This window comes from Trichogramma pretiosum, unplaced genomic scaffold (genome assembly GCF_000599845.2).
Source record: "Trichogramma pretiosum strain Unisexual culture from Peru unplaced genomic scaffold, Tpre_2.0 scaffold24, whole genome shotgun sequence".
Lineage (NCBI taxonomy): Eukaryota > Metazoa > Arthropoda > Insecta > Hymenoptera > Trichogrammatidae > Trichogramma > Trichogramma pretiosum.
The window spans coordinates 942,269-969,842 of record NW_019641611.1 but is presented as its reverse complement, the minus strand read 5'-3'; the positions used below and the strand labels follow the sequence as shown (position 1 = coordinate 969,842).

General features: G+C 40.3%; 2 protein-coding genes across 2 annotated transcripts in view; one reads left to right on the top strand and one right to left on the bottom strand.

The window, feature by feature from the left end:
• Nucleotides 1-3,324, top strand: part of LOC106648374 — a 44,259-nt gene extending 40,935 nt beyond the window's left edge. The window contains exon 10 of the mRNA XM_014365230.2: nucleotides 4-3,324. Within this exon, the coding sequence (XP_014220716.1) occupies nucleotides 4-294 (291 nt within the window). The 3' untranslated portion in view covers nucleotides 295-3,324. The remainder of the gene's footprint in view (nucleotides 1-3) is intronic.
• Nucleotides 3,325-3,401: 77 nt separating this feature from the next.
• Nucleotides 3,402-27,574, bottom strand: part of LOC106648146 (calcium-binding protein 4-like) — a 47,229-nt gene continuing 23,056 nt past the window's right edge. Inside the window, exons 2-8 of the mRNA XM_023458663.1 lie at nucleotides 27,076-27,570; nucleotides 26,750-26,960; nucleotides 22,786-22,929; nucleotides 15,347-15,468; nucleotides 7,870-7,960; nucleotides 5,667-5,723; nucleotides 3,402-5,054 (exon numbers count right to left, since the gene is read on the bottom strand). Of these exons, the coding sequence (XP_023314431.1) occupies nucleotides 4,933-5,054; nucleotides 5,667-5,723; nucleotides 7,870-7,960; nucleotides 15,347-15,468; nucleotides 22,786-22,929; nucleotides 26,750-26,960; nucleotides 27,076-27,570 (1,242 nt within the window). The 3' untranslated portion in view covers nucleotides 3,402-4,932. The remainder of the gene's footprint in view (nucleotides 5,055-5,666; nucleotides 5,724-7,869; nucleotides 7,961-15,346; nucleotides 15,469-22,785; nucleotides 22,930-26,749; nucleotides 26,961-27,075; nucleotides 27,571-27,574) is intronic.

The window sequence follows — 27,574 nt, the reverse complement described above, 5'->3', positions numbered from 1 at the left end:
CAGAAAAAAAGTGACGACCTGATAAGCCGTCAAGAGGCCTCGCATCCACGTGTGTACTGGTCGATACGCTCGGCCCTGCGACCGCTAATCTCGGCACAGAATTTGAACACCGAAAACGAGTCGCCGTCACAGAAACGTCAGCATCAACATAGGCGGCCGCGCACCAACTCGTTCAACAATACGTCGTCCAACAGTCCAAGCTCGACAACGAGCAGTAGCTCGTCAATCTCTTCGATGGCCTCCTCGACGCAACAGCCGGAAGACGAAGAGACGGACGAGGAGCCGGTTTTGTGAAATTCGTCGCTGGAGCTCGTCGATTGGAGCTCCTCGACGACGAGGCGGCGCAGTCTTTTCGCCACTAAACGGCTCGGTAATGCCGCACGACAATACTAGGGGCGAAAAGAGGCACGCACGCACATTCCGATTTTTTAAGAATAAGACACCGATTAAAAGGGTGATAAATACTCTTAAACACACATACGTTGTTCAAAATTAAACCTCAGAAAAGATGTTTTCTAATTGGCCACTTGTGAAGATGTCGTAGTTTTAATTACATTAAAATAATGTTTTGAATCAACTTTAAAAAGTTCATGTCGCGTACAAGTTGAGCTATATAGTAAAGTGGCATTGACTGAATTGAGGTTACGCAACGTGCCACCGAGTGATACGTGTATATTTCTTCTTTTTTCATTGTAAATGTCTCATCCGTCACTTTCTCTCTCTTTTTTTTGTCTGTCTTTCTTTCTTAATCTTCGATTGTCGTTGTTCGCAAGCTCGTACGCACACGCGATTATTTTTTATATTTTTATAAATGGAGGTGTGCGTGCAAGCGCGTGATCATCGTTAAATTGTGATTTCGAGCTTTCGTACTTGAATTTTTACAAAAAGAATTACAATGAAAACTGAAGTTTTCCATCGTTAAGACTAAAATTTAATCTAATAAAGAATGATACTTTCTCTTTTCCATTTTTGCTAATCTTTCCTATTGTGTTGCGACTTTTTATTCAATTATGCGAATTATTGTATTAAGGGTTCTTCTTTATACCAGATTTAGCTTTTGCAATTGTCGCAACGCATTGACTCTATACATACTCCGTAGCTTTCGTTCGTTTTATTAAACTTATTTATTGTGAGGGCAAAAGCAACATTAGCATTTTACAAACGGTGTAAAATATTTAGTGTATATTGCTCGGCGCTTTAAAAGGTATATTCCTCTTACGCTGTATTATACAAAGAAAAAAATGAAAATAAAAACAAAATGTGGCAGCATTTCAACTGTCGTATTATGGCCTTTATGATTTTAAGGACGTAAAAATGCTAAGCTAATGATGAAAAAGCTTTTATAATAGAACAGAAGCTATTTTCTTATCGAACTTTAAAGCACAATTGCATGACGAGTTTGAAAAAGCTTGATGAATTTGCAAGCATTGTAGCTTGAAAAAAATTTGAACTAGCTGTAATAAACATTGTATACATGATAGTGTCGGTGAATAGTACGATTAATACTAAAATGTAAAAAAATCGGCTGCTTGCTTGTTCCCTGGAAACGAGAATTTATGGAGCCGAATTTTGAAAAATATTTAACTCTGCATGTTTCGTAGATACCTAAATGATTTTAATTTTGCAAATACACTATAACGTATATTATAGATGTGCATATGCGACGTATTTTAAAGCTGATGAAAAGGGCATATTTTTTCCTCTGTAAATAGTGAGAATGTATTCCTCATGTTTGTAGATTATAAAAAGGTATAAAATACATATATCAAATGTTTAATAAAGTTGTATTGACAAAAGTTGAGAAAAAAATTTTCAATCTATAAAACAGTACTTAAGGCGTCAACATATTGATGTCCAATGAAAAAATGTAAAATAACGAAAAAAAAAGAAAAAAAAATAACCGACGACGCAAGTTTGTTTCCGATTGCAAGGCTTATTGTATGGATTCATCGCTATTGGATCTGTCAATAATATACATTCATATATATCCAACTGGCGTAGAATGTAAATATTGGATAAAAGAAATTGCTTGTACCGCTTAAAGAAAACAAAAATAAAAATCGAGGCACTCGCGAAATTATTGAATGCAACAAAAAAAAACAGTTCATGTAGCGCTAAATTTCACTTATTTTTGCTGTTTACAATCACCAATGTTTTAAAAGCTATGCTCATAAAAAATTTTCTGTACATTATTTCTATTTAAAGGAGATCGCACTTTACTGCATTTTTGCGTCGCAGTGCATTGCACGTTAGCCAGGCAAAATGATTATCCGGTTATAAACAGAATCATTTTTGAATGTTATCCGTTACTCTTCAAACTGTGCCTGAAAAAGCATGAGTAAATATTCCTTTTGTTAAATTTTGTGAACCTGCAAAAAATATATGAGAACGTGAAAAAAGTGAAGTAACTATTATGATTATTTTGAATGATGTTTCAGGGTGTGTGATCTTTACGTTACCTTTTTTATAAGCAATGTATTTCAATGCCATTATCATGACATATATTTATCAATTTTTTCATTCATTTTTTTACGTGGTTCGAATAGGTACATGAGAGCCGGGTAAGAATAATTGAATTATGTACCATTGTTACATATTATATATTGTAAGGCTATCCGTGTCTTGTGTAAATATTTCATATTGTTTGATAATTGTGAAGAAAATATCATAAATAATCAGCAGCCAAAATGAAATCACGTTGTGATTATAAAACAAACAAATTTACTGACTATTTGAAAAGACTTGAATTAAAAAACCAAGAATCGTAAATTTTGTCAGAATAATCTTTATTCTGACTATATCCGATTCACACAACGAATTTTCTTCCACATTACTGTATAACCATTTGTTAATTGTAATTTTCATATTAATTTTAAGAAAATTTACCGAAACGCATGTAGTACCTTTGACCCAACCATCAACGTTGTTCTCTTTACCTGCTTTCTCCCTTTCTTCGGAAGGGTTAACGCGACTTTTTATATATGTGTACGAAACGTGTTTATGAAAAACTAAATGATTAAACATGAAGTCTATTTACTCGTAGATATATTTTCCTGATTCACAAATGTACCTTGACGAACGAACGACTGGGTCGCAAAGTTTTGAAAACTTAAGGAAAAAGTTCTTGAATTTACGACGAAAAACTTATTAACCCTTGTACCGTTGGATCGTTTATGTACATTGAGTCTCATTATGTGTCAGGTGATGTAAGAAACAAACCTAGAAAAAAATCTACGTGTAGATCTTATATTTTCGGAGCGTTATGGATACATTGTTATTGTATAGAAATGTAAGTTTATTTATCACTAATAAAAGAGAAATTAATAAAATCTGTCTTAGTTATTAATTACCTTTCAATGCAGGAATTGAATAATTAGACATCTGATTAAAGACATTTATTCATGATAATTTATTAAGTTTTGATTAGAATTACACGAAGAGAAATACTATTTTTTTATCGATAATGTATCGGCATGACATGATTCAATTCATCTTAGACTGCAAAATAGGAGCCTATTACCAAGAATTCGTTCGGGACTGCAACAAGAACTTGATATGCATAGCCCAGTTTTTGATTTAAAAAAATATCTTGAAAGCATGATTAAACCTGGACAATGAGTTGATTGCAATGCAAATTGAGTAGAAGAAATTTGTATTATGATTTTAACTTTGAATAAAAACATGAAAGAGCTATCCAATTCTTACTGCAAACTAGAGTGAACTTTAGGTAATATGATTATTTTTTCCATTCGCGTATAATTATATTATTTGAATAAGTACAAATGAATAATACTTATCGAATACGAATCACTTAGAATTTATCAGACTTTGAACAATAGAACTTATATGTTTACCTTGAAACTTGTAAACTATTAATTAACAATAACAACCAATACCACATTTTTGTGACATATCCACATTGATTGATGTGTTTATCTATCATCATTTTACACTTAATAAATAACAGACTCCTTAATTTAATTATGTTTACGAGAATCATAGTAAACATTTTTCATAAAGAAGTAATCAACGAGGTTCAGTCGTTCGATAATTGATTAAATGATGCCCAAGTAGAAGCAGCTCAATTTTCTTTGTAACTCTGTATGCTCAATCGTTTGACATATTATGCAACTTGATATGTATACGATTTTTTAAGTAGAATGTCAAAGTACGGATTGTAGGATAAAAAAAGTGCTTTTCGAATTTTATTTAAATAGCTATACTTTAATTAATAATATATATTAGTTAAAAATTGAATTTTTAAATATATCCGAAGATAAAATTCATTACGTCATTGAAAAAGACTAGAGTTTCTAAGTTAAATTTAAATATCAGACGACGTATAAATTATGCCGTAATTTATAGTTAAAAGTCTTTTGAAAATTTAAAATTCGTTTACATTTGATTGATATAGTAAGTTTTATTAAATGAGAACTCGTATTATATTATAGAAATCGATTTGTATTTATGCATTACGATTAAAGCCTTACAGTATAAGACAGATCAACAGTGATATTTTGTAACGTATTTATTTAGTAATTTACGATATATTAAGTAATAATTAGAGCATCAAACTTTCTCACAGAGGAAGTCATTTTGCGCAGCGTAGCAATTATTTACTTGATCAGAGAATCAAGTTTTGAATGAAAAAAAGCTCGTGTATTTATCGAAAAACCAAAAATTTCGAGGTATAATTTTGTTTTAGAATGAGAATCGCTCACAACCAACAATTAAAAACAGTCCCAGTACAATAATTTACCATTTGTATAGTATGGAATATTTTTAAGAGGAAAATGCATGAATTGACGAACGAAATCTTTTTTTTACTCGCATGGAATATAAACATGTTTTTTTTGTTTCGATGTCCAACCGATTATATTGCCTAATTCAAGAGAAAAGCGAGCATTTGTCCACAACATTAATTCTTTTTTCTTACGTATCACTCCTGGGTGATCTTGGATCGCCTTCAGATTCGAAGTCTTCGTATTCCTCTTCTTCCTCGTCTTCGTCGTCGTCGTCTTCGATGCCCGGCTCACCGAGCGCTCGAACAAATTCTGCAACGAAGAGAGTTTATAGTTGTAATAGCTACTTGATCAAATCTCTCAGGGATTTCCGATGAGATTGCAGTACATTTCATTTCATCGTACGTTTTGAGAATACATCACGAATGAGTATCTAACTTTTGTTTCGAATTAATGCTAAAGCTCTCGTGTAATGTCTTATCAGAGGTAAGAAACTTTGGTCCCTCGCCTCCACGATTCATAATTGTTTTATAATTGAGTAATTGCACGACGCGAACGTGATCAGTACGTCGTTAGTTCTTAAATCCGACAGAATAAAAAAATCACAAGTACCGAGCGAAGTAAAAACGTCGGATTATTATTATATATACTGCACGGGCTATCTCAGTGAGAAGAGAAAACGAGACTGTCTTGTCCACGTATTCCAGGTGAAAAAATTCATTTCACGAACGGAACTGCGTATGAAATATAAAATATGTGTTGCACTTCTCTATCGAGCGTGTGTATACGTATCGTCGAGAATTCATTTCTTTTTCCAGATCAAAGCCCAATGCAGTGCAGTCTGTACGATAGTGCCGTTGACATTTTTCGCGACGTGCACAACCGATCAGCTATAGCAGAAAATACATAAGTTCTTTTTTTTACCATAGAAATCGATTCGTCCGTCGCCGTCCACGTCCACTTCCTTGATCATGTCTTCGACTGACCGTAGTAGATAGGCGTAGCAGCGGCGGCAGCAGCAGCAGGAGTGATTATCGACGTTTGCACATGGGTTGCGAGAAAAAAAAACAAATAGAAGATAAACATTACATCGCTTTTATTATTTAATAATAAAAATAGTTCACTTCGCGCAGGGTGAAAATTTTTCTTCCTCTTGACGCGAGGATTTTTAGTTATTGCTTCGAACGTGTAATGACGGAGGATACTTTCACGCGCGGTTGACAATTCACCGTATTAAATGTTCGAAAAGACAAACGGTCTCTACGGAGGACGCATTTTATGGATTTATGGATGCGTGGTACCCGTAATACGTACAGGCTACATCGAGTCCTACATACTAAATCGACCAATAATAAACTTTACGGCAGCCGTGTCTGTAAAAAGATCAAGTTTTATCGCTCCGACTCGTTTTGAATAAATCCGGGGTGGGGCGCTTTTTGCGACTGTTTAATCAAAAACTCAAAGTTTATACGTCGACGCTGGCTTACATATTTCGATAATTAATTCATTTCGGCAAAAACATCTTTGCAGCAACAGCAGCGCCGCCGCTATGTAAGCTCGAGCAATTAAAGTTACAAAATAGTGACGTATGCAAACGCGAAGCCGCACCGGGTAACAGCAGAGAGCCCTGCGTTAAAATTCACACAAAAGCCTCGCCGGCTTTTCGTTAATGAAACAGGCAGTTGGAATTTTTGTGCTCGCGTGTGCGACTCTAATGGCAATTAGAGTCGAGAAGGATTTGAAATTTTTCTCGCTGCATTTGGTCGGGACTTTCTTCGTAAATTAGACGTTAACTCGATTAAAAAATTTCATACAGGCTTCCCAAATGCCTAAGAGATTTAAAAAATAAAATGTAAGCTGGTAGGTATGTGTTGTCAAGTCTTTAAGATGGTCATATTATTTTTTTTTTAAATGTATCCGGCTCCATACTCGTCGACGTAATTGATTATTTGAAAGAAAGCTATATTTACGCTGTGTTCAGTATTTCAATTTTTTCCATACTCATACGTTAATTTAGTTCGGTAAAACTTCAACTATGGCAGCGAAAATTCATATGATTGATTATATATGGGTAAGAAAAACACAAACTAGTTACTGTTGGTGAGAAATTTATTCTTCGCTGGTTCATTTCTCCAGAAACTTTTGCGTTAGACAAGTTTGTGCATGTAAAAGAAAACGCATATTGAAGGAGATTTTTTCATCCATTTGCAGAAATGTATTCAATTGTTTTTCGAACTCGGGCTCAGCATATTTGTCTTTTATGCTTTTTTTGCACTGGCTTGTCGCTTTTTAACGAAAATGAAGTACAAGGGCAATTTTAACGGGCTCGGTGTAAATGTTCGTCTGAGAAAGGTAGCAAGGCTTTAAGCAGGCAAAGGGTAGTAAATTTTTTGATTAGATTTTTGCAAGGCTAGTTTGATCTACTTAACGAAGTGTAGCATTTTTATGTTTCAGCCGTGTACAGTTCAATTAGTCCGGTCGTTAGGCGAATTTATTGCTCTTGTCTATGAAGCTACCTATGGGTGAAAATTGTTTTTAATGGAATTTTCGAGTATCTCTTGAATCAACACAGATATTAAAATGAACAGCCACATTCGGCACGGGATGCGCACATTTTTTGGAATTTTTCGATCGGCGAGTTATTGAGCGAGCAAAAAAAACAATTTTACCTCGCGGATCTCAACGAACGATTAAAGCACACGCGGACACGTGACTCGAGCCAGCACATGCCATAATAAATCATAAATAACAGCGTTAAAGCTCGAGGGCATGTCGTTTGATTTAGCTAGTCTCTAGGGTCTTGTTCGGCGCAATATCCTCCGACCGCTCGCGCAACGGACCATCTCTGAAAACGTATGAAAAAAAAATTTAAGGCGGGCAGACGTGTGGCTTTACGAGGTGCTAAAGCTACTGCGTGTAGCTCGACGCGGCGCTCAACAGCCCGCATAACTCGCTGGGTCCTGTAAATCGCGACGATGTTGCGGATTATAAGCTCACCACTGCGGCGGTGGCGGCGAGCTCGCTTCAGGAAGGGGCAATTTTCGGAGCTTTCTTAACCGAACGTTATATTCTCGGATAAATTAAGTCGAGTGCGTTATATTTCAGGTGCGTGATTGTGTATACTCACTCTCTTCCTCGGACAGATCTTCGCCCAAGCACTGGAGCACTGCGCGCAGATCCGATGCCGTGATGTAGCCTCGATTGCGTTTGTCGAACACCTGTAGTGGGCAAATATATTATATGTACGGCGTTTGTATACAATAGCATTGATTGAAGCGTAATTCACAGCTGCAAAGCCGGGATTATTTGTTAATCCACGACGAGCTTTTACAATAAACAGAAGCTATTAGAGATTATAAACCGCAAAGTGTACACGTTCAAGAGCAATCCCAGTGGGATAGGTTTATCTAAAGATTTATCTGAGCAAAATATGGTAAATAACTGTGGATGAAAGTTATAACGACAAAAAAAGAGCGCTACGAAATGTAAGAATTGTATAAAGCAGCGCATTTAATCCTGCTGAGAAATGAGAGATTGCGCTACGGCACGCAATACCGGGCTATTGCGTGTAGCCAGAAACCCGCATACATAACAATTGTTCGGCCATCAAGGGCTCTGCTACTCTCGGGAATGCCGGACGCAGCAGAAGCAACGGCTATTATCTAAGTTTGCGTGAAATTTTACTCGAAAAGCAAAGAAAAATTCTCGTTGAATGAGTACACGTATATACGCTCTTGGTCTCGCAGAGCCAAACCTCCGTTTTCTTTGGCTCACTCGGTCTAAAAATTACTCGGTCTGAAAAAAGCTTGCTCGGCAAAATAACGAGATTTTTCACACCACCCCGAGACCGAAAACACTCGTAGGCCCGATTAATCCTGAATTAATAAGCTTTCAAAGCCATGTATAGATGCATAGGCGCGAGCGAACCCGGCAGAGCAAATCAATTTGGATCTTATTGCGCGATAAATGAACGTATTATCGGTACGCCCGCGCGTGTATCCAATTCACGTTCGATACGTACGTTCGAGAGCTGCAGTTCTCTCTCTGCCTCTGTCTCTCCGGCGCAGCCGTGCAGCCGCGCGTGGGTGGCTGCTACGTATACGTACGTCATGCTCCACGATATACGCCAATTTCTCAATGCCGTTAAAGCTCTTCCGGGCATTTCTGCCTCGCGCGATCCATGCAAATTCCACGCTTCTCTACGTATCGGCCTGTTGCAAGATTACCCTTGGGGAAGGGTAAGCGTTTCCTTATATGCGTGCAAGCTCTCCTATCCTCGGTTATGCTTAGCTAAGTGTATCCAATTGCACCCTGCGCAGCGTCTCCGCGCGTCTTTTGTTTCCTATATCATATTGTATCTTTGGCCCTCTTTTTTCCGACGCTGTACATGCACTCAAAATTATCCGTACGAAGAATAGAAATGTTTTCAAAAGCCATAGCGACAGTCAATAAAGAATATGCATTCAAAGCACGAGTTTTCAAGTCGTTTTTATCCGAGCGAAAGTCGAATAGGCGAGTCCCTCGAAGGAAATGAAAAGTTGAAAAATCGTATATCCTCCTCGCTGATCAGATGCTTCTTTTGGATATATCCTCATTCTCCGATGTCAAAAGATCGATTGGCCAATAATATGGGGCCATTGCAGAGATTGATCTTTCCATGGGAGAAACATCAAAGCTCGTTGCGAGGCTTTTTTACTCTCGCTTGTCCGGCTAATAGGTTCATTCTCTATTTTATAAAAAAGAGACTCATCGCGGTGATGAACTCTTAATAGCGCGACGGGAAAACTTCTTTTGCCCTTAAGAGCTTTTTTCTTTTTTATGAACATCATTCGACGCAGTCGATAAATATTTCATAAAAGAAACACATACTTTGGCAAGTTTTGACAAGGAAATCTCAATGCGTATACGCGAGGCCAAGTCTCGACACGGCGCGAGATATATTACCCGCTGCTTCTACTACTCGTCTAACAATGTTTGCCTCGGCAACTATGGTCTGTATTCAAATCTTTTCTCTCTTCGGCTCTTTTCTAACTTTGAAATTAAATTTAGTCTCTTCATCTGGACTCATAAATGCCCAAGTTACTTTTTCTCGCACAGATTTTATTTTTTTGCCTCTCATAGCAGCAGCAGCAGTAGCAGCAACAGTAGCAGCAGCAGCTGAGTTAATTAAAAACGAGAAAAGCGAACTTCTTCAATATTTCGAGGCAGTAACGCTCTTTCTATCCGTCGATCGACGAAAAAAAGTATCGCGCGCACGCCAGCACGGCTACGGATGATTACGCGCGCAATCCCAGGCCATTATTTCGATAATTGGCGCGCCTCGTGCCGCGTTATCTAAGCGACGTGGAAATCAATCAGAAATACGTATATATACGATGCAGGCAAACACACATGTGCGCGAGAATATAAGCGAATGCTCGGAGCTGTACTGCGAGCTGCATAAATGCGAGCGCGATCGAGCGAGCATACGCCCCCGCGCGCGCGCGTGTAATGGGAGCTTGCGGTCGTCTAATTCCACGCGTGGAACATCGATGACATTTTCCGATGACGTTTCACTCGTGTGTATGCGCGCGCGCCCCTACTGCATAAGCAAGTCGAAACCGCAGCGACTTCCTCGTCGCACGACGATTCTCCAGGGGGGGCCCAGCAGCAGCAGCAGGAAGCTTTTTCTCTTCGCGCGACTCGTTGGTATACGAGCAAAAATTAACGCCTCGCTGATTGCAATTTTCGACTGCAGTGTGACTGCACCAGCCAACGCCACTCCGAAAATCGAGGCAAATTATTCTAATGATTACGCATGTAACCCGAAATATTATCTGTGTATCAGTCGCGTAACTGCTTCACGGCTGGCTCGTCGCATCGATATAATACTCTATTTATATTTGCGATTCATTGAAACAGGGATTATAATACAAGTTATGCAGCATCAAACAATATCCGCGCCATAAAGCCCGATTATGTGCCGTCTTCAATCGAGCGATGAAAAATACAGTAGCCATTAATATTCCCAATAATTAATGCAATAAAACGAGCCGATGCTCTTTTGATTAATATTTAAAATTAAGACGAGAAATGGAAATATATAACTCACGCGTTCGAGAATAAAATATACATTTTTGTCCGCTTTTCCTTTTATTTTGGCTCGTCGAAATGCACACAGGCGCTCGCGCTCACACATACACGTCGCATACACGCCAGCTAGTGTACCCTTGCCAAAAGAAAAATGGTATCCAGATAAACTAGCCTTCGGGGGATAGCAGCTCGAGCATAGCTGCCTTTTTATCGATGAGAAAAAATTTGTCCTTTTCTTGTTTGGTTTCGATTTTGCACATTGATACGCGTTCGAACGCGGCGCTCGTGTTTGCATACTAATGTGAGAGCTTTACAGCTTGTAGCGACCCGAAAAAAAACAGGAACAAACGATTTTGTCGACGCGAATGGGATCGGTTGAATTTTCCGCGTTTCCAAGACGAAATTACGAAACAGGCTAGGCGTGTAAAAAAAGGTTTATTCCCGCGGATCGAGTAATTAAAGCGCTGCTTAATTGTTGTTCGCTGCGCGAGGGACCGAGGGAGGAAGCTCGAGTTGGTAATATGTGTACGTGTCGCGATTACCTAAATAGTGCGTCCCGTGGAAAATCGCCGAGCGACTGCATTTACGCGACCTTCGTTAAACCAATTCCTGGATTGGTATGCATGGAAGCAGAACAATGCATAGATGAGATTGCCTATTTCGGAGCATATTATACGCTCGCTAGTCTATCGAGAACTAGCCATTTTTCTGTCGGCCTGCAGCGCTACACTACGCCGAGCTATCTGTAAACATTGATTCATTGGACATCAATATAGTAGCTCTCGTATTTTGATGACCCAAAAAAAGAATAAATTTGCTAATCTGACCGGGAGCTGGAATTTTCCGATCAGCTCGCGCGCGCTAAGCGATGGAATATTTACGGCCCGATGTTTTATTGCACTTCAGATAGTCTTCGTGTGGCTCGCACTACCTAATTCGTCGTTGGAGCAAAGATTTATCCTTATTTTATTGCTCGCAAAAAAAAGTCTCGTGACGTTAACGTAAGAACATTTCTGTATCATAGCCATCCTAAACGGCCGCTGTGTATATTTCGATTAAAGGAGTAGCTTAATATTTTATAACTAATGTCTCGCAATTTCGTTAAAGGACTAATGATACCATAAAAGTTAAAAGGTCTTTCCACCTATACGTGCTTCGTGTGTATAAACATTCATCATTTAATATTTTCTGTGCAAGCCATTACTTTGCTATTTTTTCCGAGCGTGCAACTTTATAAGCTCCGTTTATATATCCCGCAGCGGTCGTTTAGCGCTTGTTTTTTTCCTCCCCTCAAAGCGTATGCGCACTTCAGTGTGTGTGCTACGAGCACGTGCGTTAATTGATATATTTTTGTTAAGTGCTGCGAGTCACGCGGTAAAGCTCGGGCACAGATTTCTTTTTCGCGCTCTAGCTCGAAACAATACGAAAGCTCGCGGTATTTGTCGCGCAAAGTGGGCATTGCGGAACGTGTATGATTAAACTTTTTCAAAACCTTACTTCTCAACCATATCGATTGGGTTTCGAGTAATCTGTGAATGGCATTTTTTTCCTTTACATTTTCAGCGGTAATGAAAATTTTGTAACTTGAAACGAAATCGTGTGCAGTAATGATTTCATCGAGGCTCGACTGCGTATAAATATTGAAAAGAACGTACGTAAAAATATATGCTTATCAAAGGCAGCCAACGCGTCGACTCGGCGTGCACTCGATTTTTTTTACTTTTTTATGGATACTAAAGAAGGAAGTGGGCTCCATACAGGAGATCAATTTTCACTCGACGCGAAATCACATTGGCATGGCGAGTGCGGAATACATCGCTCTCTCGTGAACGAGTATAGCTGTCCATTCGATATGACTTGGGGACGTTTTTTTCTTCGTATACTTCGCTCGACCCAATCAATTTCTTTTACCCATGTAAGTAACTTTTTCTCTCCTCTCTTGTATGTATCCATACGTATCCGATCTTCGACTCGTCGTAACTCCCGCTTTATTTTTTACTCTGCTCTGTGGCCCCCTTCTTTTTTCATTTACTCCCTTTACCGCGACTTATGCGTGAGCAGCTCATAAGTATGCTTTAGCCGAAGAAATTTTTTCCTCGTATTTTTTTAGCATCGCACAGATTAAAATATCGACTAAGGGGCAGCAGTAGCAGCAGCGGCAGCAGCGGAGTTGCACCGCTAAACTCTTTAGCTAAAGCCGGACGCGATGCAGAGACGAGTCATTCTTCATGTTGTAAGCTTTTCTCGAGGCTCCCACCTTTTTCATACGTGTGATACGCACACAAGGGAAAAATTCTCGTATCTATGAGAAAGAGAGAGGGAAAGAGATGTATTGTAATTTTTTGAGCGCAGTTCATGTAAGGGTACCTAGGCGAGATGACAAATCTCCTTTGTATGCGAGTAAGAAGTCAAGTGGAATTCGCTAGAAACGAGCCTTGGAATTTATGAATATTAAAAAAGTGCGCGGCGCAAAAATTTTTTCAATGAAAACTTATTGATAAAATGACTGCAGTAAATACAAAAAAAGAGAATAGTAAAAAACTCAGTCGTAAAGGTATTTCCTCGAATGCGACAAAAGGTCTCTGAAAATTTTTCTGCAAAAATTTCACCGTTTCATCCGATGATTTATGATGAAGCATATAATACGCACACTCATGTGCGAGCAGCTATAGCTTACACATATGGAATAAAAAAATCACACCAACTTTTCCTCAGCCAGCACGATCGTCAAAGTGCAACGAGGCTCTTTCTCGAGGCGAGATCTTTCTTGAATTTTTTTTCTCTCGGTGGATCGTGCACAGTTGCGTGCGTTTAGCACCTGCTCCTCGTTGCAGCCCGATCATTAAAATTGCTCTATTCCATGCGTGTGTGTGTATGTGTGCGTGTGTGTGCGCGGAGGGAGGATGCGAGTTAGAGAGGCCGCAAATCTATAGGCTCGCTCAGTGACTCCATTTTTCCACTCTCCTAGAGCTTTTTTTCTATTTTTTTTCTCTCGCTCTCGTGTCGATCGCTCTTTTTACCGCGCCTACTTGTACTAGTGCGTTAATTAGGCCGTGAGTATTGATTTTAAGTAAAGCATTTAAAATTAGCTTCTGCTTTGCACCGTAAGCGATGAACGTAACTTTTGCCATTCTGATTTATGTTAAAATAATGCTTGACATCTTAAAATTTTTCTTCATTCAACTTTCGGAGAACTCAATTAAAAACAAATAAAAGATTTTTAATTATTCTTTCAGTTATCTTATAAAGCCCTCCCAGCACAATTTTAAATTGAATTTTCCGATTAAGACGGTACGCCGTGTATTTCTAAGAATAAAGTTATGTAATATTGGTTGTTTTACGCAAATTCATGCAGTCCAGAATTTCATCCTACAACAGCTGCTTGAGTGTCCGTCGGTATACTTACGTTATAGAAAAAAATTTGTTTCACGCACAATGATCGAAGGCGAAACTATAGTGAATATCTTATCGGCTTTTGTCCTGGCGATTTTCGAATCAACCGTTCGTATGATTTGATTCAAGCTCAAAGCTCAGCTGCAAGAGCATGAAAGGGTCGAGAAATCGCAAAAATATACTGTAAAAAACGTTCGATGGTATGTGAGAGCTGCTGGTGTGCTTGTACGACCATTAGAGATTCTATTGTGCCGCATTTTTTCCTCATATTTTTAAAATGAGTTTGGATAAAAATACTTTTTAAAAATATGAGATTTCCAAGAAAAAAACGTCTATTGAAAAGTTATTACTTATTATAAGTAGGATTAACAAATGAAAACTATTGTGAATAATCAAAAAGTTGTGTCAAATAAAAGTAGACTTGAGAATGCGGAAAATTTCAACACACTATATGGATTTGAATTTTGTGCGGTGGTAAGTACTTTTGGAAATAATTCGCACCTGTAATTCTGGTGAAACGACAAAAAGTTGCACGGGCGAAATTTCGCCAGAGCAAAGTCGTTATGAGGTCTGGTTCACTTGCGTATATGCAATTATGCGAAGCCCTTCATACGAAAATTTCTATACCTTTTAAGTACAGTTTATTATTGACTAATTGAAATGTGCGAAATGTTTAGAATTTTACATTGAAGTACTTATGTCTGAATTTTAATCCTTAAAAAAAATTTTTTTGTTATTCAAGTTAAATAATTCAAAGAATTACTGTGTCAACACGCGGGATGAAAAGTGGTCGTGCGAACGAGTCCAAAGCAAAGTCCTGCTTGCGGTAGTAGCCATCTCGACTTCTATTCTTTTTACCTCTCGCGTAAAACGAGGTCAAAAAAGTCATGTTGCGTTGTTTCGTAGCGCGAATTACATTTAAATTTGATTCTTTTAAATTTACGCTTTTATACCTCCGTACTGTGCGTCTGAATAATCGTAGTACAGAAGTTGCTTCCGAAATTTATATTATCCTTTCATATTATGATGTCTAAGATTTATTAAGCTTTAATGTAATTGCAGGTCCAGATTAACATCAACCATAATATTTTCTTTTTTATCATTTCTTTTTTAATTACACTAAAAAGAAAGAAACTCACCCTAAAAGCATCGCGAAGTTCTTGTTCCTCTTGATCTTGACTCGTTGGCGAGGACGAACTGGCGCTGCCGCCGATATTGCTGGCTATTTCGACGAACTCTTCAAAGCTGACATTACCGTCGCCTATAAAAGCACCAAAAAATTATACGCCTGTGATAATTAATTTTGAAAAAAAAGTTTTTATTACTTTTAATAAAAGATAGTACATGTAAAAAGTGTCTCTCGTCCTCGGGCCTTTGGGTAAGAAATTTTTTTCTCTACTTTTACGAGAGCAATGGCAACATTTTTTACGATTTTTCAGAGCGTTATGCTATTATCAGACAATAAAAATAACGCACCACTTTAATGCCTCCAGTCGTAAGAAAAACGTATGAATTCGTGTAAGAAAAATTTTAATAATTTCCGAGGTAATTTACTCGTTACGTGAATCAAATTTAACACTTGGTTATATATCATAATGGTGTCGTGCATTTAAATCATGATGAACGAGATGTAGCTGTCCTTTGCAGTTGTAAGATTTGAGCGATTCGAATGAAAGGACTGTACACTTTGAAATACTACTTGTCTTGTTCTGAGAAACCTTTGAAGGTACAAAACCACTGACGATTGCCTCGAGTCGGTGGAAATTCGCTGCCGTTTTGGCTTTTCGATGTTCTCAGTTGCTCTTTGACATCAGCTGATTAGGAGCGATTTATCGAGTCATTGACGTTGGTATGCGATCGTTGAAGTTATATACCCAGGCAATGATGAAATTTAAAATATCTCGGGAATTCCCGCGTCAAAAAGACTAAATTATATCATCCGTCAACGCCACAGCCGAAAAGCAAATGTCATTGGGATTTTACCGCAGCAATAATCCGATGGCTCGTCTAAAGCTTGAAAAACTTCCCTCGATTTCGTCTCTTGTAGTAAAGATAAGTTTGTCGAACATTTCTGGTGGTTTAAGAATCGATCGATAAAACGGCTCTCAAGCGACGCGATGTGCAATAATATTTGCAATATCATTTGCATTCGCTTTCGATTTTACACAAGAACATCCTTGCCGTTGAGTCTACATTGCGCTTGACTCGGCTCTTGTATTGTTTACTCAGGTTGGAAGCGCTCTTATATACGAGTCGCGGAAAAATGCGCCGAGTCGCTATTAATTTTCATTCTTAAAAGTGGTAAGAAATTTTACTCGACTAATGAATAATAATTCACAATAGTCGTCGCCACGACCTATTACGCAAATTTGAGGAAGATTAAACGTAGTGGCCTTGTTTACCTTTCATTATCATTTGTTGCAACGGCAAAATATAAGAGCTTATTTTTGTTCTTATTTCCCCGTTTCCCTCCCCAACCCATGCGCGCACTCGCTAGCGTCTTTGTCTCATTCCACGGAAGTAGAAATCCTTGAAAAGCGGCGAATATATCTCCAAACCAAATACGCAAGAAAGAATTATGTAGACTGTAAATAATCAAACAAAAAAGAGAGAGAAAGAGAGAGAGGAAGTAAGAAAAAGAAAGAGAAAAAGGAACGCGAAGGAAAATTCGCCACTAGTTATCTGGCAATATACACTCAAGTGAAATTGGTCCTGTGGACACAGAAATTGTGAAAAACTCGCTGGTGTAAAAGCTCGTGTAGTCGAGGTTGTGGGGTGCGAAGAATAACGAGAATTACACGTATGCAAGGCAAAGGGTATGTAATACACAACGTGCCCTTTCAGACTCTTGAGAGCTTTCTCTCTCTCTCGTTCGTCGACAGTTCCAATTCAACGAATGGTCATTTCAGCTCCGGGCGTCACCTTACGAATGAAGCCAAAGGCGAACTACTACTAGCTAGCCTCGGACAGGTACATTTTCTCCTGACCCAGCATACACAGCGGATACGATACGCGAAATATGTTTCACTTTCTCTCCTTCTCTCGCTCCCGTATATACATAAAGCTCAACTGCAAGCACAATAAATTTTGGATTGCGAATGGTGAGATTTTGCACCTGTACTACACAACTATCCCCCCTTTCTCTTTCTCTCTCTCTCTCTTTCCCTCTTCTTTGTACTCGTGCATTTCAACCTGCAGTTCTGTGTTGCTTTACGTCTGATTAAGAAGGGATTTATCCTCCAGCAGCCACTGACTGTATATAACCATTCACAAGCACAATGCGTATAACTTATGTAGGTTCTTAAGCCGCTTCGAGATTTTTAATTAAAACGTTTGATACACGTGTTTATTTCTTCCCTCGAGTCTTAACGATGTAGCTCCAGATTTTTAGCAGTATACAACGAGATTAAAATCTTTTGTTTATTAATCTCACTCATCTGTTATTTATCTCGTTACTTTTTGCCCTGCCTTACTTTCAACGATATCGGATATAGTCATGTTGTGTTGACTTTTTCTTGGGATTACGTTGCTCAACTTTGCTTGACACATAAACTGTGAGCTAATTTTGTTGAATATTACCGAGGAATTTGATATTTCCACATGAACTTTAATGTATACAATAATAGTTTGTTTACAATCGATATTCTCCTCTGCATAAAATATGGCTCGAAGCGCAAAATCCTATTAAAAATCCGCATGTCGAAATAGCCTGCGGTATACTTTTACCCATCGTATAAAAATTTTGTCGTATGGGCATATACTTAATCCCCTAAATATGAGTTTCGTGGAGCCTTTGACAATTTTTCGATGAGCGACTAACGAAAATGATAACTTTCTTCCTGCATTGTGTAATATGCTTCGTTTGATTATGTCAATGTGCCTATTTGATATTAACATAAAATATTCCGGAAAACGGTTTAATATTTCGTGAGATGGAAGTATTTGACGCTTTTGTGGGTGAGTGTCTGTTTACCTTAATTGTCATTGAAATTATGCTGACGCGTATTATTCGCGTATAATTTGACTAATGTTAAATTAATCAGTGATTGATCGGGTCCATCAAGGGAAGCTAAAAAAAACGTTATTTGGTCCGCTACTCTCATTAGCGCCGACAGTGGGTTTATTTTACCGGATTCTCTACTTTTAGCAATTAGCAGCGATAGAAATTCCCCAAGCCAAAGTCCATTTGTTTGTTTTCATTTGGCCATTGTATTGTGTTGAAATGAAAAAATAAAATCGGATATGCTGAAGCTGCTTAAATTCCGTGCATATCTTCCATAGCGGCGCACTTAACCGGACAATGAAGTAATAATTACAATCTCTTACTTTTATTTTCTGTCTTTGCTGCGAATCGGGTCTTTTCTCGTTTTTTTCTTACCTCTTAATTACATGCAACTTTTTAGCCGCTTGTACAAAGTTGCAAACAAGCAAGGACTTAATGCTTCACGGAGATTTCTTTTTTGTACTGGTTAAGTGCAAAAAAAATTGTAAAAAACGCAGTAAGAAACACGCTATTAATTTCTAGACAAACAAATATTTGTTCCAGTTCGTTTTTCTTCGACTACCGAGATAATCCAGTCCGGAATTTCTTGTAATTGAGCTGTTCCTGTGCAAGTAAATGAGGTAAGAGATGGTGCATTGAAACGAGGAGTATCAAAGTATAACTTGAAGGTACGATCTACGAATGTTTTATCTTCTCTTTTTTCACTCTCTCGTGCGAGTACGTGATGAGAATGGAGATGTTCGAATTTTGACTGATCTATCGAGCTACTTGTTACTCGCTCGCGACTTTTTTTCATTCGCCATGCTGGAATTTATCGCCTCGTTTTAATTAAAAATTTCAACGTCTCGTTTGGCAGTTTTTCAGCATTAGCCAAATTTCTCACCCAGTGAATGTATGAAATGGCTACTTAGAACAACTTTTTGCTTTTATAAGGCCTGCACAGTGGCGGTGCCTCATAATCAACTCTGACATAGTGAGTCAGAGTAGGAAGTTTACTTAACCTACGCTAAAGAAGCAATTTCTCGCTAATTATTTGAAATTAATTTTTGTCAGGACAATGATGAGAAAGTTTACAAGTTTCAAAGCACACTGGATTTTTGCACAGCTGACTTGTGTGTATGCACCTGTACGATATAAACTAATGCAGACGAGAACACAAGTTGAACTCAGACCTCGATTTCTCGAGACGCTAGCATAAACTTGCCAAAGTCGCCACTACTGCAGATGTTATGTATTTCTATGTATAAGGAGAGCAAAGCTTGACACTCCGACTCGAGTCGTGCGAGATTTCTGCTTTTGTCTATTAAAATTGGCTTGTCATACGCACCGATACGAGGATTTCACCCTCATATTCGAATTTGCTCTATGCTTTGCTCGCTTCATATAAACCATACCGTAGAGACTAGTTGAATAATGACGAAAGCTCCATATTTAATCGTGACATTTATTGATTAACAGTGCCTGGGCTATTGAGCGAGCATGTATAAAAAATGTAGATTTTAATCGGCTATCCTTCAAAAATTTCCCTATTTGCACTTTCCGAGTGAAAAATTCTCATGTATATGCAAAAAAGTTTTGCTGGAGGTTCGCGCAACGCAATTCATGTAGCAACTTTTCCTCACGAGCTTCTCTTGCCCCTCGTCTTTCCGCAGAATAAAAACGATCAAGTCCGTTCTCCCTCGTAAAATCAATGCATTTTACTAGAGAAAAAACTTACCTTGATCAAAATACAGAATAGCTGGCGCACGCTAACAGGGTAAAAAAAAATTAAAGAAGGAATTTCAATGCGACGAGCTCTCGTCGCGCGAGAGTATCATCTCACTCGAGCTATGAATTTTGACGGCGCTGAAGGATCAAGATAAGGCTACGAATTTTTTTTCTTCATACATATCCTCGAGGCTTATGTGAACTATAAAAAAAAGAGAAGAGCGAAATAAACGCTCGGCGTCTATATACACCGCCGGCCATAACGAGTCAATTGAATTTTCCTCAAGCACAAGCTCGTCTTCCTTTTTCATATCAAGAGCGTAGAATTAACTCGACGGTGCGAGGATGAATGAGAAGTAATGTACACACAGTGGATGTACGGCCTCGGCCAAGGGTCTGTGTCTCAAGGTGGAGAGCCCGGCAAACTGTGATAAATGTTTATTCAGCGCCTTGGTTCCGGAGAAAAAAAAGGAGAATAAGAATAGCGAAAGAATATGTAAATAACGAATATTTCTCATGTAAATGCGTGCGTACGCGCATAAATATTCGAGCTGCGTTGAAAACCCCAAGAGCTAGATGGGCTCCGTATACGCAGCGGCTACTGGCACGGAGAAAAACTACTCTGCGCAGTAGTTACAACCTAACTATGGCCAGTCAAAAGCTTCGTTTTGTTGCGTCCCTTATGTGTACACGTGCAAGCGTACGCGTACATTCTCTTTTCTACAAGCTCGTCTTTTCGGGGTAATCGTTGTACTCGTTCGCCTTTCGCCGTAAAATACTGATTACCCATGTTTCTCGAGCCTTTTTAAGCCCGAGACGTACGTACTATACTTGCCCGGCTAATGGAAGAGCAACTCGAGTTTGTGGCTTTCCGTTTCGCTCTCTTGCTTGGGCGAGCTATCCCCGGTGAATTTATCATTTGCAAAAACTCAGAGGCGATCTTTGCTACATTGGCTTGCAGCAGCACTGCATCGCCGATATAATAATGAAGATTTTTTTTGTTCGAACTCAAAAGCGGCAAAATCTTCCCTCTTCTGTGCGATAAATTTTTTCGTGGGAATAAAAACGGTGCAAATGGAATTTCACGTCCAGCAAAAGAGACGCTCTTTAAGTTTGTCCATAAAAACAATTGCACTATAGCGACCGAGCTATACCATACATTCAGCAGCAGCAGGCTAGCAGTGCGATAAGACAGCGGCAGGTACGCGCGAGGGTGGAAAGAAAGAAGGAGAAAAGCCGGGAGGCAAATCGATGTGGACTATTTTTGATATTTTTCTTTATCTCCATAAAATACACTCGAAGGATTTTTATTTGAAATTTATTAGTCGGTAAAGCGCACTTTATCATCCTTTCTCGGGGTGACGCGGGCGCAAGGGCTACATTAAAACGAGAGAGGGCAGAATGACGCGCTTATATTTATAAACAGCACGATTGAAATATTTCATTGCGAAGTACGACGGTGGCAGCAGCAGCGAGAAAGGAAAGACAAATGTGCGGCACGTCAACGCAAAGCAGCTTCGTAATAATGCCTTGCTTGTATTGTGTTCGTGCCTCGCGCCAAAATAAGTCGCTAGCTTTCATGAGTAAATTGACCACAAATTGTGTGGCGTGGCCGGCTTGTTATTTTCAAGCCGCTTCTTTCTTCGGGGCCGCAGCGTGGCCTTTTTAACGAGTTGCAGGATAATACAAAAAGGAAAAAAAAAGAGAGAAACATCCGAAAAGCTTGGGAAATTAATGAGATGCATCGCATCGCCTAATTAAGCGAGTAGCGTCGACGTTTTAGCTTTCGATCGATGCGCTCGGCGTATTTTCGACGATGCTTCGAACGCATCGCTATATACGTACGTCCTGAGACAGGAAAAATAGAGAGAGAGAAAGTCAACATCGCTCGAGAGTGTATACTTGCCACTCGAGTAATATAGCCAGTGCGCGAACAAAAAAGCCGAGTGGAAGCCTCGAGTCTCTACTACGTTTATCCAAGGAGCTTTTTCTCCTTGCCAGCGCGCCGCGTCATATTTATGCCGCGGCAACATTTTAGGTATTCATCGCGTCTCTATATATATAATGTGGAGCGGCCCGTATACTATATAGCCCGTACGCTGCTCGCCATAAATTACCAGGTGTGTGCACGCATTTCGATTTCGGTCGCGCGCAAACTCGCTCGCTCGTCGGCTGCCGCGCATCGAACGCGTCCCTCGCTCTTTTCACAGATTATTCTCTGCGGCCCACGCTATATATATACGCCATGTACAAAGCAACAGAAGCAGCAGTGGGCGTATGGCTCGAGCGATATGAATAATGCATAGGAAAAAATGCGCTAAATAAGCGCATTTCCCATCATCGTCTTGGCGTCGTTCGCTCGCAGCTTGGCGGTGCAGCTTGGGTGTTTGTATCGGGCATTCGACGGGAAGGAGAGCACGAGTTCTCGTCCCAACGGCTTTATGACCCTCTTTACGTCAACTTTTTTTTCTCAATTCCTCGACTAGTGAGGCCTTCATTTATTTGCATTACGTTTCTATTGATAGAGACTTATTTTCAACTGCATAACGCGCCAAAATCCAAGTCTTTTATAATATTTTGAGCGACAGACGAAAAACTGACTTTGGCATGTTATATCCAGTTAAGTAGACAGGATTTTTGCCTTGCGATATTTTCAACGTCTTCATCCAATCAGAAAAAAAACCATAATAGTTATTGGGTACTAAAAACTGCTTTACATTAGATTGTCAGTCATTGTTCGTCACTTTTCAAGTCCTGGTGAACATAATTGGTATTTTCTTAATGATAAAAAATTACTATAAGTCTCACGTATTTGTTTTTTCTCGTTGCTGTTTTGAAAAATGTGATTTTTGAGCGAATAATACTCACCGTCTATGTCGATCTCCTCAAGCATAGTGCGAAGTTCTTCGGCCCTGGCGAATTGTCCAAGAGAACGCATGACCCGGCCAAGCTCCTCCTTTGTGATGCTTCCGTCTCCGTCTTTGTCAAAAAGCCGGAAGGCCTCTCGGAGCTCTGTGGACAGACGCGTGCAGCGTATGCTCATAAATATGTCAGGTTATGCTTATTGTCAATTAAGCGAGATATATACTATAAGTATCGTAAAAATTGAAGGATTAAAGTTTGAAGTTGTACGTGGATATTAAACAAAAAATTATCCTGCCTCGAAAATGTATGCAAAACCGTGATTTATGAATCGAGCCGTGCTGCCACTGAAGCGAATTTAATAACCGCCCCTGGAACGTGCGTATAATTTTAGCGCCGCTGATTTACGTTTTGGATTTCAGTTTTCAAAAATTTTCATATAATTGCTATTCGCTGCAAGGCCTTAAAAAAACTCTAGGACGATTTGTTAGTCTATCTAGGATATCTTTGAAAAAAAATTAAATAAATAATTTTCTCGTAGGTCGTGCGAATATATTTGTAGCACAGGTTTGTATCATTCATAAATTGAACCGCGAATGAAAAAGTTTCTTCGAGCGGCAAATCTAGCTGCTGCGGACGCAAATATTACTACGCAAGAGTGTCGAGGCTTAAAAAGTTCCAGCTTGGGCTCTGTGCATATTTCATTTTAATGGCAGCAAATTTACTCAACTTTTACAGGGCGAGTGCGTGCACGCGTTAATAAAGAATTTTTTACTTTCAATTCCAAAAATGAATTTGAAAGCTCTTGGTCGCAGCTTTAGATAATCGCGAGATCAAACACCAATTTCAGGTCGGGAATTCTCGATCGTAAGCACGCGTCGGAAGTAATTTTACTGACGATGCTACACATTGTTGAGGTAAACATTTTATTTTATTTTTTCATTTTACAGCGCAAAATACGTGCTCGAGCTGTATAATACATGTGCATAAATAAAACGGTCCTTGCGAGGCCGCAAAGTAGCGTCGCTTGTTTAATACACGCGTGTTCGGCCATCGAATGGTACGAGTCGGGATCGGTTTCGCGTTAAACGCCAGGGCACCCCCCTTTTAATGGCAGCTCGTTTCGCACTCGATTGCATTCTCACGTATAGACCACGGCATTTATGTGCAAGTTCGCAGGCGCGCACCCGATCTCTCGATTTTTTACACTCGCAACTATGTACGGCATCGAAAATCGTGTAAGCTTATGTCTCCTTTTTTTCTCGACCAGACAAGAGTTAAGCAATTTATTTATGACTTTTAATTATCAACTATATGGGTAAGGTAGCAACAGCAAAGTACACGGAAGAGTCACTCGCAAAAGCATAAATTCACTTTATATTAGATGTTTAAGGCGTTTTGCGCCCGCTAAGAAGAAGCCGGAGTGTAAGTATATATATAGGCGCTTTCGCAGGTATTATGAGATCGAAATGAATTATAAGATTAAGCCAGAGCATAGTTAGCTCGCGCTAAGCGCACCGGTAACCTTTTTCTTGCACCTCTCGCTAATTACGGCACAAAATCGTTATTATTTAATGCGTTTAAAGGCAAACGATCCGCAATTCTAGCGGAACTTACAAATGGATTTGGTCTATCTATTGTGTGCTTACTATCGTTCCATTAGCCTGTTTAATGTATCGATGCTTTAAATGCGATATTTTAATAGAGCTACGTCCGTTTCCAAATTGAATTGCGTCGAACTCGTGGACCTCCAGTCGTAAATAGACTATCCATATATGTTATGCGGACGAAACATATCTATCTGCTGTAAAACCCGATGCAGCTAATGAATTAATTCCACCTTGTCTCTGCGATATTAATCAACTCTCAAAGATGTGTAATCCTGTGAGCCGCTCGTGTACACGCGAGCCCCGAGCGCGCGGAAAACGTAAATCCGCTACGCACACATAGATTTTCACGAGGAAAATTAATGAAACGCGTAGCTCGACGTAAGCCATTACGAGTACTGTACGCGAGATTCACGAGCCGAGCGAGATAGAGAGAGGGAGCCGCATAAAATTGATACATTTTCAGAATTTTGGACACACGAGGAAATGGGAGGGAGAGCGAGATACGTGAGTCGCTCTCTTCGTCGCGCTGTAATATCACCACACCAGGACGTTGATGCATCTATATCTGGGCTGCAGTTCGGCAAAGTGGGAGAAAACGTATATATAGCAGCGGGTTAATTACATGTTGTTAGAGGATATGCTGCCACTGCTGCTGCACATGCAGTATGTAATGTAATTGATCGCTTTAAGCATGGCATCGGCATAGGGTGGATGGAGATTCGCTCTAGAAGGTGATTTCGTTGGGTAAAGCTCAAGATCATCAAACTCTGCAAAGCTGCTATATTTTGGTAATAAAGTGCGAGAACAGGCAAAAAACATGAGCGGCATTTTCTCATCCCGCGTGTGTACTCTTGTACTTGAATTTCGTGTAATCGCGCTCTCTTTTCAATTTTGTTTTCTTCTTTCTGCTCGATTATCGCTTTGTTTTTTCGGAGGAAGGAAGCTTAACGCGCTCCGAGGTTCTCTCTCGTATACCCATCGCAGCTCCGGTGTGTTTTGCAAACTCTTTATTTATCTTGTCTTGGCTGAATTTCAGTGAGCGAAACAAACTTTTAGCCGCGTATTTTAGGCACTTGTTGCGTGAAAATTTCGTTTTCTCTTTCTGCAGCTTGGCAAGCGCATACGCAGCGATCTATTTGATTTGCAAAATTTCCAAACGCAGGCGCAAAAACAGAGACAAAGATATCGCGCGAATTCTTTATTCTTCCTGCCTAGTGCATCTCAGAGGAAAAATATCCGAGGCGGAAACAATGGCGTGCAGCCTGCCTCGAAAAAAAGAAGAAGAAGAAGAAGATGAAAAAAAGCAAGCACCTGAGTGTATCGCAAACGATAATAACCGAACTGGGAATTCCATTCAACTGAAGCAGCGTGAAAAGTTCCATTATGAAGTATAAAAATCTGCGCGCAGCATCTCTCTGTTTCTAGTGCGCGAGTTGCGTGAAAAGACACTTAGCAACGCAATAATTCCTTTTTCTGCGCTTAGCGCTGGCAGGAATAAAAAAAATCTAAACTCGGAAAGATTCCCAACGCACACACTCGGGCGCGATACGAGCAAAGGAGGGGTAGGGGGGGGGGCAAAGAAAAACTCGACGCGCATGCAAATTGAGGATATGGCATATCTCTATTTTTTGTTTTTTCTCGCGCTCGCATTCCGCTGCTCCGTGTGTGCACCACGTAGCAAGCTCGAATATATGGATATTATATCGCGCGAGGCCGCCGTGCGTGCGTACGTGCGGACCGCGGCTCGTTGCGTCCAGTTGCGTGTCCAGTTGCGGGGGCCGCGCGCGATAAAACTTGATTGTACACACGAAACTAGAAGTGCTTTCGAGGCTGCGCTGCGCGCTGTTATCGTCGACGCTCGAAAGTATAGCTGCAAACTGACCATTGAATAAACAAGCCATCGAAATGTTCATCAGATCGTCCGTCTCTTTCTCTCTCTCTCTCTCTCTCTCTCTCTCATTGGGCGATGCGTGTGGTACGGCCCATACACTATCCTCGGAAATTGCATTAGCTCTCCGAGGCGAGCAAAAGGACGTATGGTTTATTCGTCCGTCTGAATCGAGTATGTGTGTGTTTGCGTGTGCCAACGTATTTACGTTGCTATATAGCGCTACTCACGACGACGACGAGCTAGAATGGGAAAGAGCTTGATGGTTTAAGCTCGGAATTGGATTTTGAGAAGGGCTAATCCAGCCGGGCATATATTTATCGATTTGATTAGGTTCGACCGAACGACGACCGTTTGATGTTATTGCGACGATGCGGTTCGATCGATTCGTCGCGCAGTCGAATTATCGATCGACTTTGCCAACTACATTATCTACATATTTACAAAAGCTCAAAAGTTGAAGACAATTTACCTTTCATTTGGGCCTTGGGGATGTTTGGCTTCTTGAGGGCGAGGTTGGTCATCAGCTGATCCGGCATGTGCGGCAGGTGGCTCGCTTTGACTTTTGGGACGGCAGCGGCAGCGGCGGCGGCACTTCTGATCTCCTCGTAGCTGGACCTGTTGGCCGCCGCGGCCGCCTCGACGCGGGAACAGCATGCCTGCTCGGCCGAACGTGGTGTGTGCTGTAGTGCGTCCACGAGAGCCCCACGCAAGTAGGACCGAGAAAAATAAACGTTTAGTCGCTGATGAGCTAATGAAAGACAAATAGCGCGAAAAGCCAATCGGAAGCGGGATTACCGAGTGTCGGCGATATTGTTCTTGAACTCGGCTCGACAGGCCAGCAACCTCGGCAGTCTTTTCAGGGCTCGGGAACTCGTACTCGGAGTATCTAGGCCGTGGCGGCACGTAATCCTTCCCCTTAGGCAGTTCGTAGTTGGTAGTCGTCGTAGAAGCCACTGGCAGTTTGCTACTGCTGCTCTTGCCGGCGATTTTCGGTAGCTGAGACTCGGCTTGAACTTTGTAGCCGCCTACGATTGGCTGCTGTTCGACCTTTGCCTCGTCTGGCTCGAGTCCCCTGACGTTATCGACGCTCGTACTCGTGCTCGTGCTCGCCGTGGCATCTCTAGTGGAGAATCTGCGAACGTTCAAGTGATCGCTGATGACGGACTTGAGCGAGCCGACGATGTCCGAGGGCGACGCTACCGAAGTGCTGCGACGGCTTTGGCCGGCGCCGAGCGCCTGTTGCTGCTGCTCGGCTTCGTCCTCGTTCGATGTTGTGCTGCTCTGACGGGTCTGC